Source organism: Coturnix japonica, chromosome 11 (assembly GCF_054131305.1).
Source record: "Coturnix japonica strain WE chromosome 11, WE-NBRP24, whole genome shotgun sequence".
In the NCBI taxonomy this organism is placed as follows: Eukaryota; Metazoa; Chordata; class Aves; order Galliformes; family Phasianidae; genus Coturnix; species Coturnix japonica.
Genome location: NC_140673.1, coordinates 27,203,376 through 27,219,208, shown reverse-complemented (window position 1 = coordinate 27,219,208; position 15,833 = coordinate 27,203,376). Strand labels below are relative to the sequence as shown.

General features: G+C 50.5%; 1 protein-coding gene and 2 long non-coding RNA genes across 4 annotated transcripts in view; all 3 read right to left on the bottom strand.

Annotated features, from left to right (window-relative positions):
- The window catches only part of ROR1 (ROR family WNT receptor 1), a 122,835-nt gene extending 118,604 nt beyond the window's left edge, over positions 1 to 4,231 (bottom strand). For both annotated transcript variants that reach the window (XM_015870818.3, XM_015870819.3), the window contains exon 1: positions 3,986 to 4,231. In XM_015870818.3, the coding sequence (XP_015726304.1) occupies positions 3,986 to 4,097 (112 nt within the window). In that variant the 5' untranslated portion in view covers positions 4,098 to 4,231. The remainder of the gene's footprint in view (positions 1 to 3,985) is intronic.
- A 6,342-nt stretch (positions 4,232 to 10,573) lies between these two features.
- LOC146759085 (uncharacterized) lies at positions 10,574 to 12,248 on the bottom strand. The gene is made up of 3 exons (XR_014932924.1): positions 12,091 to 12,248; positions 11,222 to 11,309; positions 10,574 to 10,702 (listed from the first exon to the last, which is right to left on the bottom strand). It is a non-coding gene; the product is annotated as an uncharacterized LOC146759085 (long non-coding RNA).
- Positions 12,249 to 13,808: 1,560 nt separating this feature from the next.
- Positions 13,809 to 15,792, bottom strand: LOC146759084 (uncharacterized). Its single transcript, XR_014932923.1, has 3 exons — positions 15,580 to 15,792; positions 15,250 to 15,358; positions 13,809 to 13,942 (listed from the first exon to the last, which is right to left on the bottom strand). It is a non-coding gene; the product is annotated as an uncharacterized LOC146759084 (long non-coding RNA).
- Between the last annotated feature and the right edge of the window lie 41 nt (positions 15,793 to 15,833).

Here is a 15,833-nt window from a genome sequence, read left to right as displayed (position 1 = left end):
TGACTTTTCTGTCTCCCAGCCAAAATTCTGCTCTCTTCTGGAGGATGCAACAGCAGTCATCTCTGAGGACAGAACTGCAGGCTGCCCAAGGAGGCTGTGGATGCCCCATCCCTGCAGGCATTCAAGGCCAGGCTGGACGTGGCTCTGGGCAGCCTGGGCTGCTGGTTGGTGACCCTGCACACAGCAGGGGGTTGGAGCTGGATGAGCACTGTGGGCCTTTGCAACCCAGGGCATTCAGTGATTCTAACTGAACTCAATAACTAAAAAAGCCAACCTCCGGGCTTTAAGTTATTTAATTCCACGAGTGCTCAAACATATGGATGCTGAGGCTGTAAGAAAAGCAATGCAAGCATCAGCTTCACCTCTGTCAGCCACGTTCAAGAGATGATTCACTGCTCACTTCGCAGCTCAGAGCAGCAGAGTGCAGGCACATTGTTTGCATGCAGGTGGACTGAAGACCTTAAAGCTCCATCCAATGCAAGAATCCAAGGGCAGTACTGAAACTCCATTTAATCTGTTGTGTGAGAGAGACAAGAATACTCCCACTTGATCTCATGGGGCATACCGAGTCCAGGCTTGTTCCTTATTTTTCTTTTCCAGATGTCTGAATATCTGAAGGACTCCAATGATTAGTAGTTCCATACCATGCTAATATTTGCAAAAAACAGTCTCTTGCAAGCTGTTTCAGATTACCAAAACACACCCAGTGCATGCTGTTTATTCTTTGTTCGACTTGGTACCAGCCTTTGTTACTGAACAAGGATATACAAGTGCTTCCACATCCACCAGTGCTAGGAGGACATCGAGACCTGTTACGCTGCCCTTCTCAAACACCTTCAAACTCACACAGACATCCACCAGTCCAGCCTTGTCACAGCGCTCCAAACCTCCCCACACCACCCTGGGGTTTCCTTCTTATCCAACAGTCCTTATACTCCCATCACTATCTTATTACGCCCCTGCTTTTGTGTCAAAGCCTTTGAGAGGAGCAGCCCTGTCACCAGGCACTCCAATTCTACTCACAAATCAGACAAAAACTCTCTGGAAGACTGTGGAAAAGTCACTTGAATTGAAGGTACTTTAATGTAGCACAAACGATAAGAACTTCTCCGTAGTGTCAGGGGTAGAGGAAACAAAACAGTACAAAATAGAAACCTGCAGCCTCTGCCTGATCCATGTATAACTGGAAGCATTTACACAGCTTACATCATTTAAAGCAACACGGGAAGGTGGTGGTGATACCACGAGGCATTATTAGTGGGCAGCCTTGCTTCCATGTGTTCCCAGGTTGGGCACTCGAAAGCTGGGCTAATGAATGAAGAGCCTTCTCCCTACCAATGGCATCCCCTCTTTTACCTACACGTGGCCAAAAGGCTGAAGCACAGAGACAGGTTCTCTTCAAAGTGCTGTCAGACCAACGAGAGATGAAGCACCAGATGTGATGTTAAAAGGGCTCTTACAGAACGTCTCACTGACTGCATCACCCCATCAGCTCCCCTTATCACACAGCCCCTGGGCTGTCCTGTGCCTTCTGGCCTCTGATGAGATTTTGGAAGCGGTCACCTCCCTAAATCAGGACAGCTGCAATGTCCCCCCCGGCTCGGAGATGAACAGAATCCCATGGGCAGTGCATCATCCTGCACACTGACCTTTACAGCTGAGCAGCCCAGGGAGGGACGGTGCCCCCTCCTCCAGCTGAAGGCACAGCAGTTATCTTTCCAGAGGAACTCGTGCTGTGAATCTGGAAGCACACACTCTTCCAAAGACAATCTCAAGCTCCAAGCGTAAGTAAAGCACATCCCCAGCTATTCCCAGCCTACGGAAGCAATGTGCAACGAGATAATAAAGCTGTTGAACATTTTCCCTCTCCACTCCAGGGCATTTCCCTGCACCTCAGATCACTGCATTTCCCCATTTCCATGGGGCAGCATCCAGTGTCACACCTCGGGGAAGCTTTTTTCCTCCTCCACTCTTCGCTTAGATTCAGGTATTTGTACTTAACATCCACACTCCAGCTTTCAGATGCTTCTCAACCCTGATCTAATTTGCAGCCTTGGAGTTCCTGTGTATACACCATCAGCAGAACTTAATTAAGAAACAAATAAACGACCTGAAGATCACCTGTTGATACTACAAGGAACTCCATTAAGAAACACCAGGCTACAATCAAGGCCGATGAAACAATCTTCTCTCATCCTTTCAAGGAATTGGACAGTTCAACTCTTTGAAAGGGTAGAAATAGCAGGACAAGGGGAAATGGTTTTAAGCTGAAGGAAGGAAGATTTAAGTTGGATGTCAGGGGGAAGTTCTTTACTGTGAGAGTGCTGAGGTGCTGGAACAGCTGCCCAGAGAGGCTGTGGATGCCCCGTCCATCCCTGGCGGTGTTGGATGGGGCCCTGGGCAGCCTGGGCTGGTATCAATGTGGAGGTTGGTGGCCCTGCCTGTGGTGGGGGGTTGGAGCTTCATGATCCTTGAGGTCCCTTCCAACCCATGCTGTGGGTTGCACAGCACAATGCATCACCTGGGTATTCTCCTAGAGCACTTTAATACTGCGAGCCATCACAGAGGTGCACAACACTGAACAATAACAAAGCTGGAGAGGTAATATCTACAGTCATCTCAGATGCTGCAAAGAATAAAAACCTGTCCAAGTTAGAGAGTTCCCATTCCTTCCATGCACGGAAATGGTGTGGTTTTAATCAGAACGCCGTCGGGCCGAGCTGCGAGCACCCTTGGGAAGAACAGCATTACAGACAGCACCAACATACAAAGGAAAATGTGCTTTTTGTTTTGTTGTGCTCCCTGCAAGGAAAGGTCACGGGCCAAAAAAAGGAAACAGGGGAACTAAAGGAGGAAAAAAAATAACCAAAGAGCTTTTGGAAAGCAACACAGAGGAATAGTTTGGGTCAGCTGGCAATCCCAGCTCAGACCCACAGCCAGGGCATCCAAACGGGGCTCGCCAGGTGGGAGCAGCACTGTGAAGGTGTTGGGACCATGCAAAGCACCGCAGGGCTGTAGGTCAGCCCCACGGCTGTGGGAAGCAGTGCCCACGTTGGCTCCTGCAGCACTGGCACCGCTACTGATGGGTTTTTCATTAGTGTTTCAGATGTCTCATTAATTACCCCAATTCTTCTACAGAACCTAAACCTTAAACATTTGGAGGGGGGAAAAAAACACAGCATAAGTCCATAATGTGGCCACAGAGATGTAAATATAATCCCTTGTTCTACCCATGAGCAAATATGGTATTGCCAGAGTCATCAGTTATGATATAAAAAATACTTCAGCGTGGAAAATAATTGTATGCTAACGACTGTGTTAGCAGCCATTAATTACCACAGGCGCATTAAAGTGAAGCCACGATGAAAGATCCTTCCCAGCACAACTCGTGGGGTTTCCTTTCCCTCCAGGCTCTCAGGAGCCCGTAAGCCTTCACGGCACAACGCAATGCTCGGAACTTACACTGAAGCAACAAGAGGGGACAAAAGCTCCCCGCTAACTACAGCCACAGCCGGAGCCGCCCCGCCCGCACGCACAGCTCGGCTCCTCGAGCTGCCTTTGACGTTTCCATCCCGCCGGGCAGTTCCCGGAGCGCTCCGAGCCCAGCACCCGGCGCAGCCCCGAGCAGCTCCCGCAGCCCCGAGCGGCCCGACCTCCCTTCACCGCGCTCCCCCGTCCCGTCCCGGCGCCGCGCGGCCGCTCCGCCCAGCACAGCCCAGCACAGCGGGATGGAATCCCCCGGTAAAGCAGCGGAACAACGCGATGACCAACTTTACGGGACGGGACGCATCGCCCCGGTACCGCGCTGTGCACAGAGCACGGCCGGGGCTCGGAGCAGCCCGGAGCAGCTCGGTCAGCGGGCAGCGCGTTGCAGCACAGCCCAGCACAGCACAGTACAGAGCACTACAGCACAGTATAACCCAGCCCAGCCCAGCTCCTCGCTGCCCGGCGCCCCGTCCGCTCCCGTGGCTGCTGCCCGTCTCACCTGCCGTGGTGTCGGCCGTCTCTGCCCGGCTCCCCTCGCGGAGCAGCAGCAGCAGCAGCGGGAGCAGCAGGAGCCGCCCGTCCCCTCGGCCCGGCTGTGGCGGCTGCCGCATTCCTGAGCCGACGCCGCGTTACTCCGGCATCCACAGCGCAGCGCCGGCGTCCCGGCCCGGCCCGCGCAGCGCCGCGGGGCCGCCTGTGCTGTGTGCCGTGCCGTGCTCTGTGCCGTGCTCTGCTCTGCTCCTCTGGGCTCGGTCCGTCCCGCGCGGTGCCGGCGGGCGGGGAAGGCGGCTCGTGCCGCTCAGCCCCACTTGTCACTTTCCTCCCGCTCCTCGCGGCCCGGCCCAGCCCCGCCGAGCCCCGTGTCGGCCCGGCCCCGCAGCGCCCCCTGCCGGTCGCACCGCGCGACGCCTCCCGCCCCGTGGCCCCGGGGGGGCGCTCGCTTCGCGCCGCCGGGCGCCATCTTGCCCCGCTCGGCTCCGAACCGGCCCCGACGTTCCCTGTGGGCCGCAGCGTCTCGCTGAACTCTGTGTGTTGCACCGCTTTGCTTTTGACATCGGGTCCGTTGAAATGAGGCACACAAACCACCAACGTGCAGCCCGGGGAGCGCTCTCTCAGCTGCCCTTCAACGCAGGTTGAGAGGTTGGCAGTTTTCCCCTCAACGAGCTCAAAACCCGCCGCCATCTCGGCTTCCTGTCAGCCAGGAGCTCAGCAGCTCACCTGGCACCTGACGAGCTCCTTGCAACCCTCCCTGACACAGTGAAATCCACATTTAACACGCTCGTTATCTGCCAGCTCCATCCACTGCCCCGGGCACACAGAACCAGGAGTTGAGATGGCTCAGGAGCTGACAGTCATCTCCTCAGAGCAGGTTTTCCCCTTTTTTAGGGTCCTTTTTAGTTTTAGGTCCTTGACCCTCCTTTCTGGGGGGTTCTTTACAACTTGAGCGTTCATCCATCCCTGGGTGACCATCCTTTAAGGACAGGGAGCTCAGGGTGAGCCACAGGTGAGGGCCGGGTCCAGTGATGGTGGTCGAGTCAGGTCTGTGGCAATAAGGGAGGTTTGAGGACAAGCAGGGGATTCCCTCCAGAAACCAGCAGGGAATGGCTCAAACAGGGGCTGAGGGCCCATGGCTGGGCTCAAACAGAGTGCCTAGGAAACAGGGTGTGGGGCAGGGCCATCAAGACCTATAAGTGCCCTCAGGGCCCCAACACTTCCCCTGTAGTTACAGAGGAAATGTCAGTGAGAAGGTCAGGCAGTGCAGCTGGGATAGGATTTCTGCAGCACCGGCCTGGCTCACTTGCCCTGGCCCTCTAGGGTGACGTTTCAAGTTATTTCTGAGCTGATCCAACTTACAGCACGTTGACCGCAATAAACAAACCTCTGCTTTCCATATGCTCATGGCAGCAGGTCCACTCAGTCTCCACTCACATAGCAAACATTCTCTGATGGGACAAAACAGAGCAGTGCTCCTCCAGCTCAGCCACCTGAGCTCCCCGCGGCTGCTGGGGTCACCTGGGCCCTGGGATAACCCACATCAGTGCTAAGGACACCACAGAAGTCTGTGGCAGATGAGGAAACTGCACCTGGATTCCCCGTGTCTTTGGTTTGCTTCTAGATGTTGGATACAGGCACATCGAAAGGATAAATCGCTGGTAATTAAAAAACAAACCACTTATTTTTAGCTACAAATCTACCAAAGTGCATGCAATTAGCGAATATAAATCACTTCCTGGCTTGAAGACTGTTCAGCACAGCACATAAATGAAAGTTAAAACATACGTTTGGGGAATACATGCTACATCTGCTCTTAATCTGCTGCATTTGGAAATCAATACAAATCTTCTCTCTACTTTTCCTTCCACACGCTGCACTCTGTCACACTAAAAACACATTAAACAAAGGGAGCAGAGCGGACACAGCCCTGGACACCCCAAAAGGAATAACACAGAGTATCTGTAAGGACCCGATGGAGAAGGAGTCGAGGTGGTGACGCGCTGTGAGGTGGGTGGACAAATTGGAGGCAGCTTCTCCTGTGTGGTTTGTGGGACGCTGCGTGGATGCGATGCACAGATAAAGGTTCAGGAGGTGGCTCTGGGGAGAAGAGCCGGCTGCTTTCTGCATGTATTCAAACAAGGAGAGGCTTGTAGTCAGCATCGCTGAGGAATCAGTTCCTGCAGGGAAGATGTATTACACACAAAACCCTTTTATTCTTTCTTTTTTTCTTTTTTTTTTTTTGTAAGAAGCTGGCTGTCTGGGAATGATTTGTAAGTACAATAAACTTAACAAGAGGATGATAAGCAAAATATTCTAAGAGAAGAGTGTCAGAAGTACAGCAAGCTAAGAGAGCCTCGGCAGTGTGTGTTCCTGAGCACTGTCACGTTATAAGAAAGCTCTTGTTTTCCTTTCCATCTCTCACACTCCCATTAATCTGTTCCAGATCTTTCTCATTTCAACCACCGAGGCCTTAACAATCATCCTTTGCCCACTTGAAACACAACTAGAACCAGAGCCCAGGGAGGCTTCCAGGGTGGAAGCTGAAGATAAAGCCAGGCCCTGCACAGATCCCTAAACTCTGTGCACCCATTTAAACCTGAGTTCACCACTGGTCTTTAAATGCTGCCACGATGCAGCAAACAGCAGCTGGTGGTACTTTTTGAGTACTGGAGAGTAATGAATATCTGTGCTTACACTTGCAACTCTTTAGGGTGGCCAGTCTGCCAGCAGTGCTGATATCTCACTGAGCGCATCCTCCATTTCCTAGCTGAGTTTTCCAGAGCAATACAAATAATGATGTATTTCAGCATGTCTGTAGGATGGGGATGTTCAGCCCCTCCAAGGCCTCCCTTTATTTTGAGGCCAAGCAAGTCAAGGTGTGCTGGTGCCAGTGTGCACAGCTCTGCTTCCTCCTCAAGCTGAAATGTCTTTGCCTGCAGTGTAAAGCAAAGGGCCGGGGAGCAGTGGGTATTGGTGGGGTCAGAGGGCGGGCGATATCCCTGGGGGTTGCAGGGAGGACCGTGAGGCTGCGTGCAGTCTTGTTCAGATAATGTAGCTTGGTCTGTGATCTGGGAGTACTTTGAAAATTGGCAGGAGGCAATGGAAAAGATAAAGGCAAAAGCCTTGAAACAGACCACAATTCTTTGCCTTTCATATGTGTACTGCATTGGAATTTTATATATATAGCAGAAGGACTCTGTTCTTTATATTCTTGAATTACATAGCTCCGTAACATGTAATGTTACCCTTTGGGAAGAACGAGGGTGATGGAATGGGACACAAACACCAGCAATGCTTAATGACACATGCAAACAGAGGGATGCTCATTATGTATCCTTGTTGTTGTTGTTTTATTTCCATAGCTGCATGCTGACACCCAGTGTTTCATCAGATTCGGTATCCATTGAATTCCAAAGCATTAATTCAACAACCACACGAGGTGCAGAGCAGGACAGGCAACAGGAGCAGCTTCCAAGTCCCACGGCTGGTGATTTACACTGCAGATGCTGAGCTTTGTAGGGATCTTTGGGTAGGAAAGCACTGCAATTGTTTCATCTCTGATTCCCTCCTTACCCCGAGCAGTGAGTCTCCAAAAGAAAGTAATGGACTGAGTTTAGTTCGGGTGTGACCAGGTTATACTTGTGCAAAACATGTCAGGAGAAGGCCCGTACTGTCAAAGGGCCCACAGTTTCTCTTAGAGTTTGTTTGCATTTTGCAAGAGGACTTAACCTGATCCTCAACAACTGAATTCAGGGAGGAGATCATTGAAGCAATAGTTGGGAAAACTGAACTACCCTCACGCTCAGCTGCCTCCATCCACGACTTCACACCGTATCAGGGAACCTCATGGGCAGCCCCAGCCCAACTCATAGCGAGCAGCACTGCCAAGAAAGGGCCACGGCATCAGGTCTGCACCTCCCAGTTCTCCACAGACGTTAATGGGGAAGTGGTCCCCCAGTCATCACCATGAGCAAGGGAGATTTCACCACCTTCCTCAACAATGTCATCTTTGTTGCTGGGCCCGCAAAGCAGTAAAATACACCAGCCATTATTGGGAGAAGAATGCCCCAAATTTTGCAAGAGAAGAACAGACTCCAGAATTCATGGTTTGACAGCTTAATAGGAAGGCCTGTACGTTTGCATTTACAATTTATTTACTTGTAAGTATGCACTGGGATTTCGTTAGGGATTTGGCATCTTAAACAGGTTTTTATTCCAACAACATTTCAATTCACCTTTAAGGCTTTCAATTAAGACAAAATCAGTAAAGATCCATGGTTGGAATTTGCGTGGAAGTTGGCTGGGGTTGCCAAAAGTGTGATAGCAGGTTTTAGGTATCGGCTTTATAGACTTGTTCTGTACTATCTAACATCTCGTATTTTCCACTCATTGTGCATGTAAAACTTTTATTGATATCAGCACGCCACTAACACGGCGACCGTGCCCGTAGGACACAAAATGATGTAAGGTACCCTGTTAGTTACAGCAGTTCGGCTGCACTAAATCTCCACGTTGAATGTTTGGTTTAGTTCCCCTATAAACTCTGTCTGCTGGATTTATATACTTTGGCTCCTTTCATTTTGACTCTAGTGGCTACATTTGCAATGGGCTTAAGTGAATGCGATCCCACTCACACTAGCAACAAATCTGCAGCGCAGTGGGTATTTCTCATCACATAAATGCAGGGCACCATCTGGCAAGGTGCTGCATGGACCAACTTGTTCAGGTTTCCAAGGGATCTGAGAGCCAGGGAGAAGCCCCAGCTCTGCCATCAGCCACGTATCTGTGCTCATTTCCTACAGCCCCTCTGTCAGGGTCCCAACACGCATCATACAGGCTTATCTTTTCCTTTGATCACAAACACTGCAGTACTTATCTTACTGACTGACCACAGCGCACTTCTATCTGCGACCCAAGCTCTGTGAACGATGGTGGTGAGGCAGCTTTCCTTCCCTGTGAAATCCAGCGTTCCCTCCTGTGGGTGTGTGCGCTTGGAAATAAAGCCCTATTTCAGTAATGGCTTCGGTGGGATATTTTAATTCTTTTCCTCTACTTAGAGGGTTTTTTTTCTAATCCATTTGAATTCCAGCAAAAACGTCTCTGATCTGATAAAGGAGATGAAGTCACCGCATAGGCTCACTATTTTATTTCCATAAGGTTTGAAAGTTTTGTTCCCCGCAGTGTTTTGGAGCCCAGGAGCATTCATCTGTTTTGTAAAAGGAAAGTTCCACAGAGCAACATTTGGTCACCGTTGTCTGAATTTCATTATTCTGTTCTCCAGACTAGCAGAGGGGAAAAGTGCAAGTTAGCTGGGTCACAGGCTGAAATGTGAGAGCAGGCAACGTTTTCTGAAGTTTATGGGAATGAAAGGAAATTTAATACTGTTCAAAAGAGAGATTTAAAGTTGCATCATGTGAAAACAATTGGAGAAGTTTAATCCCGAGGTCTTGGGTTATTTGGTAACTTACATGACCATTTGTCAGCCTGCAAAGGATGAAGCTGGCTTTGCCTCTGTCAACAGTTGGCCTCTGTTTTGGAGTGGTACTGAGATGCCAAGGGAACGAATACAAGTAACGTTGGTTTTACAGGCCATGATTAACTCTCTTCTTTATGCTTTTCAGCTCCAACCCTTCCTGCTCGTCTCCTCTGGGCCGCCAGCCCCGATCTCCCAGCACTCAGCAGCTCGTGCTGACAAGCTCTTTGTGAGCGAGGGACTGCACAGCTCCACAGTTTTTTAGTTTAAAAATGCTGGATACAAACCCATTATTTAACCTTTACCTCTCAAACTGCTTCAGGGCTCACACGTTTCTTTGTACATGGAAGAAAAACAGTGGGACTCTGGGAAGTAACTCAATACTTTGTATTTGGTTCTATTTCTTGAGTATTACTGATGCTAAAAGATGTCGATTAAAACATCCTTTACATTTGCATTCATTTCTATGAGTTACAAGAAACTAAAAATCCACAGAGCTTTATATGTATAAAAATTGCAGATTATTCCACTACAAACTCCCCCCTTTGCACATCTCTTACTGCTGACAAAATTCTCTCAATGTTCTGAGCAGGGTGAGTGCTGAGCTGCTGCTGTCATGATGCTGTGCACCCACAGGGCTCAGGGCCGTGGCCATGGAGCTGCCATACAACCCAACAAGACGTGGCTTAACCCACATTGCTTGGGCTAGCAGTGCTTGACAAGCTCTTTCCCCTTGAATCTCAGTGGTTTTCATTTATAAGTTGCTTACGCTAGTTGTAAAAATTTGGCTTTGCATACATTTTGCAGGCAGTGCTTCATTCCTTCAGCCTCCCTTGCAGCATGTCCACGCAGACAAGCGCTGAAGGCATTCCCATATGCTATTGCTACTACAAACACTGCAGTTGCTATGGAACGTATTCTTTGCTTCAAGTTATCCATACATCTTACAACATCTTTTAGGAGGACAAACCCACACAGCTCGGGTTGTACGGCCCAAAATCCCAGCAGGAGCTGCTGCTGGGTCTGCTTTTGTGGGCACTATGGAGGACATTATAAAACCAGCTGTGTCTGCAGGCTCACCTGATCGAACAGCAACTCCTCAATCACACGAGCTGGAGCTGCACAGAGGGAATTTCAGTTGGTGCTGAAAACACTGACAAATGGAAAGGTGGCAGATGGTGAAGGGAGATACGGAGCTTGAAGTCTGTGCTCCTGTACCACAAAAGAGAAAAACCCAGAAGGGAAAACCTGGAAGGGGAAAAATATTACACATGGAGGAGATGGAATGTTGGAAAACTGAAGGAGAAGGAAGAAAAGAAAAAGTTGGGTGCAAAGGAGGGAAAAAAAAGACATTGGGAAATAAAGTCCAGGAGTTCAGGTGGACAAAAGATCCAGTTACACTGAGCTACAAAACCACCAGGGATCCACGCCCAGTGGGAGGAATGGCCAGCACCTCCCTGCATCAGAAAAGCAACACCTATGGAACACCCTGGGGTTATCTGCTCTGCAGCATCAACTCACCCAGTCAAAGCAGAAAGACATCAGACATCAGCAGTGTGTTATTTATTTACTCTATACCTTCCTTCTGCCACAGAAGCTGAACACGCACCCAGCAGAGCAGGCAGCCACTCCGTGGGCTTCCAAGGCCAGGATGGAAAAGCAGCTCAGCTGCGTTTTTACAAGACATTTACAACAGTCGGCTCACAGCAGAGCACACAATAGCTGCTTAAAAATCACCCTCGGTTCCCCCTGAGATAGAGAGCTTACCAGTACTTGACACTGTGATCGCCTAGTTCAGTTTTTGCTGCTTTTTAATTTGCATGGATCCTTTCCATCTCTTTTGCTGTTTGTGTGTCTGTGAAAGCAGAACAAATTCCTACATGGCCAGCACTGACCTAAATGTTACCAGCAGAGAACTCTGGAGCCAGAAGCTCTGCTGTCCCACCTGCTGCTGGGAGCTGGGCACTGATCAACAGCCCTGCCCACGTATTGCTTTGCAATACAGTAAACAGCAGCTTCAATTTACAGTAAGCTTCTCCCAGTCACAATAACAAGCACACATATCAGGAAGTTTATCTCGAAAATACAGAAAACTTTGCTTTGAGAGCACAGCCCCAATGGCACAAACCAGCTTGCCAACCTGGGCATGCCCTGCAGCTCTGGCCCCCCCCCGACTCTACATCCCAGGACTAGCATCTAATGTTGGTCCAGCTGGGCAGGAGCGGTGCAGAGTTTGGGGCTGTCCTCAGGGCTCTCGTTACACAGACTTTAATAGCACACACAGAAGAGAAGAAGTTGGCAGCTCAGGTCTGGCATCACATTACGATCAACAGAGCAAGTTATGAACCTTAACCCTAACCCAAACCCAAGGCCTAACTAACCCAAACCCTAAGCCTAACCCCAACCCTAACTCACACACTGTGACATTCTCCTAACATCAGTGCAGGTGGCTTTTATTCTGCCATGTTTCTTTCTGTCTCAACCCTGAATTCAAGTGTTGAAACCACGTTTTCAAAGCTGCAAACAGCACAAGTGATGCCCAGCAGTGCTGTGCTCCTTTAAGCTCCCAATCCACACCCCACCTGCTCCGTGCCCACTGTCTGCATCCCTGGGTGCTGCCACATCCCCAGTGTCACCTGGGAGAGGAGCTGAGGTGGGGTGATGGCCTGGATCAGGCTGCAGAGCTCTGAGCAGGACGTGCAGGAGGTGTGACAGGTTGCAGCCACGCGTTGCTCATTAAGGAGTTCAGCTCTCAATTTCAGGATCGCTGATAACTGAGTTTTTAGTTCGAATGCTGAAATAAAAGAATGTCAAAAATCAGCTTGAATAGGTGGTTACAGCACAGGCTGGATGCTGTCATCCCAGATCAGAAATCAGCCCTTAAGCCGTCTAAGCCCCGTGACCATCATTTAAGTATATACATAGTTCCTGTGCCACCCGAGCAGCCAGAATCTCACAATCAGTTCCTATTTCTTACAAAAGGAGAAATACCTCTGAACTGCTGCTGGGCCAAACGAGAACCCCAGCACTGCTGAAGAAGCTCATTCTTTCATCCTGTGCCACAGGGCGTAAGAGCTGAGCATCCGACTCCTGCCACCATCAAATGTCTTCTTTGAGGCTGGCTCTAATTACAGAGCATTTTAACGCTTTTATCTTTGGGCTGCACTGGGACAGGGTGGATTTGTAGTCTCTGTCTCTTGTTTCATTCGGTTTTGCATAGTCAGGAGAAGACACAAACCCGTCTCTCTCTTTCAGGACTAATGCACAGCAACAGCACGGCCACAACGAGACTTCAGCAGTGTGTTCTGTCCAGGGAGGGGACATCAGTGACTGCGCTCACAGATGTGCACAAAGCTGAGGACAGCGGCTCTCCGTGGGGATCCCACGTGTCCCTGAGCAGCAGGCAGAGCTGTGCCTCATTTCAGCAGCCTCCAGCACTCCAACCCACATCCATCAGCTCCGCTCTGACTCCAGCTGCACCTTGCTTGTGGCCCCGACCCACAGCCCAAGCCTTGCTGTGTTGGGAACCGACCGAGCCACCCTCAATGGGAGGACCCACACCTCAGTGGGGTCGGCTGTGGCTGTGGGAGGTGAAGGGCACTGCAAAGGGATGCCCCCAGCCGGTAATTCCGTGCCAGAAACAACACAAGCACTCTGCTTGTGAACTTCCTAAACTCCTCCACTCCCCTCCAACTTTCCCATCCTCCAAGGAGCAGTGCATAAACACAGAGCAGAATGGTTCAGAGCTCTGCAGTTTCACTGGGACGCAGCACTGCTTTTCTTTGCCCACTCATTCCCTCTGAAACGCATTGTTTCTGACTTTTCTTTCTGCTGCAGATGCAGGGAGGTTCACAGGAGTGACTCAAGGAGCCCTTTGCAGGGAGCTGCACACCAACATACAACATCTGTCACCCTGTGCCACCAATCGCTGTCCTGAAACTTGAACTCCTCCTGGTGTCCATACATCATCCTGCACCCCTCACCTCCACCCAGTACCAGCTCCTGAGCCTTCCTGTTAACTCACCCTCCTCCTCCTCATCCATGCGGCTCTGCCCCTCCCCAGCCCCAGCTCAGGTTTGCTGGCCCCAATCCTCCCAGATCTCATTTTTTTGTTACAATAAGGGCAGTGAGGTGCTGGCACAAGGTGCCCAGAGAGCTGCTGGGTGCAGCATTCACCAACCCCAGCAGAACAAACCATCACCCCAAGTGCCCAAATGACCCTGGCACCGCTGTACCCGGCTCCTGGCACCGAGGCTGGGACAAGAAACCTGAGATCTGGTGCTTCTTTCCACTCCTGGGAGCATTTCCACTCCTTGAACGTCTTACTTTTTGCTCGAGATGTATTTTCATTTCTGGGCGGTGGAAACTGTGTGTAGAAATCAGATATTGCCTAATGTAAAGTTGGGGTAAAGATTAAAAAACGCATACAACTGGTGAGACATCTGGATCTGATTGGGCTCCTTGGGGACAGCAGCCGACAGCCTGAGCCTGAGGAGAAGCAAAGAGAGCAGTGGTAATTTTTCATGCAAATACTCAGAAGCTCGGAGGGGCTGAGGCTCTGCAAACACCTCCATTGCCCAGTGAGAGCAGCATGGGCTGAGCACACTGCTCTGCTGCTGCAGGCAGCCCTTGGCTTGGAAGGAACACGCCATAATCCAGCCCCAGGGTAAAGGTACCAATAACCAAACCTGGTAGCTTCAAATGCAGCTCTCCCTTGGAGCAACGTGAGTTATCCATCCTAGCAATTGTACGATGCAAATGTAAATTCTCCTTTTGTCTCTCAGAACGTTTTATAATCACCCATTTACATTGTTTCCAAGTTATTAGCTGGCTGAGAGATCAAATGTTTCCACACCGTATTTGTCCCTCCAGAAGCTGTCAAGCAGATTTAGGCTTTGAGTGCTCAGAAGCCAAGCGGCTCCTGGATTAATTTGGGCACTGGCAAACTGATTCATTTAGCAACAGGACCCAGCAGCGTCCGCATTAACGACGCCTGACACGGTGTGGAAGCAGCATCCTTCATTAGAGCCCCAGTGCTTCACTCACACAATGACAAACCTCCACTGCAGGTTAAAGAGGGAAGAGGGGAGCAGCCCCCCAGAACAGGGCAGCTGCAGACATGGGACATTATTAACACAGCCCAGCAATCAGGGAAGGAGGACATCCATCACAGGAGTGAAATCAGTACTTGCCAGTACCCACGTTAGAAAATAACTCCAAAGGAGGCATCCTTTCTGACAGAGATCAAAGTCCCAAGCAGAGCACCATGCTCACACCTTGGACATGGCCTGGATTGCAGTCTCCCTTTTACACCTTTCTGTGCACGAGGGTGTAAGCAATGAGCATGGGCTGCACCACACTGAACTTCCCCTTCACACACAGACCAGGTCTAACTCGGTGCTTTTTCCTTTTTCTTCCCTGCATGCAAAAGCTGCAGTGTTTGCAGGGGTTTTGCATTTCTTCATTGAGAGGCATGCATTCCCACCAGCACACAACAGCTTAGGACCAGAGCTCAAGCAGCAGGGCTGAGTCGCACCACGAGCAGCAGCAAGGCTGGGGGGGGGCTTAGGTTTTAACATGTCCTGCCTCAAAACAGATGGCTGCCCCGTCCCTGGAGGTATTCAAGGCCAGGCTGGATGGGGCCCAGGCAAACCCCATGGCAGAAGTTGGAACCGGGTGGGCTTTAAGATCCCTTCCAACCCAAACCAATCTGTGATTCCATGAAAACAGCTCTGCCAGCAAAGCTGTTAGCATGGATTTAGCAGAAGGTCTGCCTGTCAGAAGAGACACCTCACCTCTGTACAGAAGATGAGATAAAGGGCTTTTTGTCAGCACATCTGCATCAACCTCAGAAGTTTTGCTGGCAGCTCTGCGCCGAGGGCAAAGGTGGGATGCTTCACATTCCTGGAAAACAGAGCAGCTCCCTCAGGGCTGCCCAGGGACCCAGCCTGAATTTCAGCTGTGTGGGCAGTGTTCCCTGCACCATCCAGTCCAGCCAGGGCTTGGATGACAAAGACACACAAAGCAGAAGAGGGAAAACCCCCTAACACTGCTCCTACCAATACAACTACTTCTATTAACATCATTTAACAGCCTAAGGAAAGGGGAGATTGAGCTGGGTTTACCTGCCCAAGTCCCTGTGCTGGAGGGCATCACGTTGGCAGCTGAGGGCACCACAAGCTCACCTCGTCTTCCCCAGCACAATGACAGTGGGCTGGGATGGGAGCAGGATGGAAGCACGGACAGGACAGCCGGCAGTGAGGGCAGGGAGCTGCACTGGCACTCAGCAGCTACAGCTGTTTTCAAAGTCACCCTTCTCCGTGCCCTTGGAAAAGACTCTGTGCGTTAATGCATGAAGCTGTTGATCATCACAAGGATC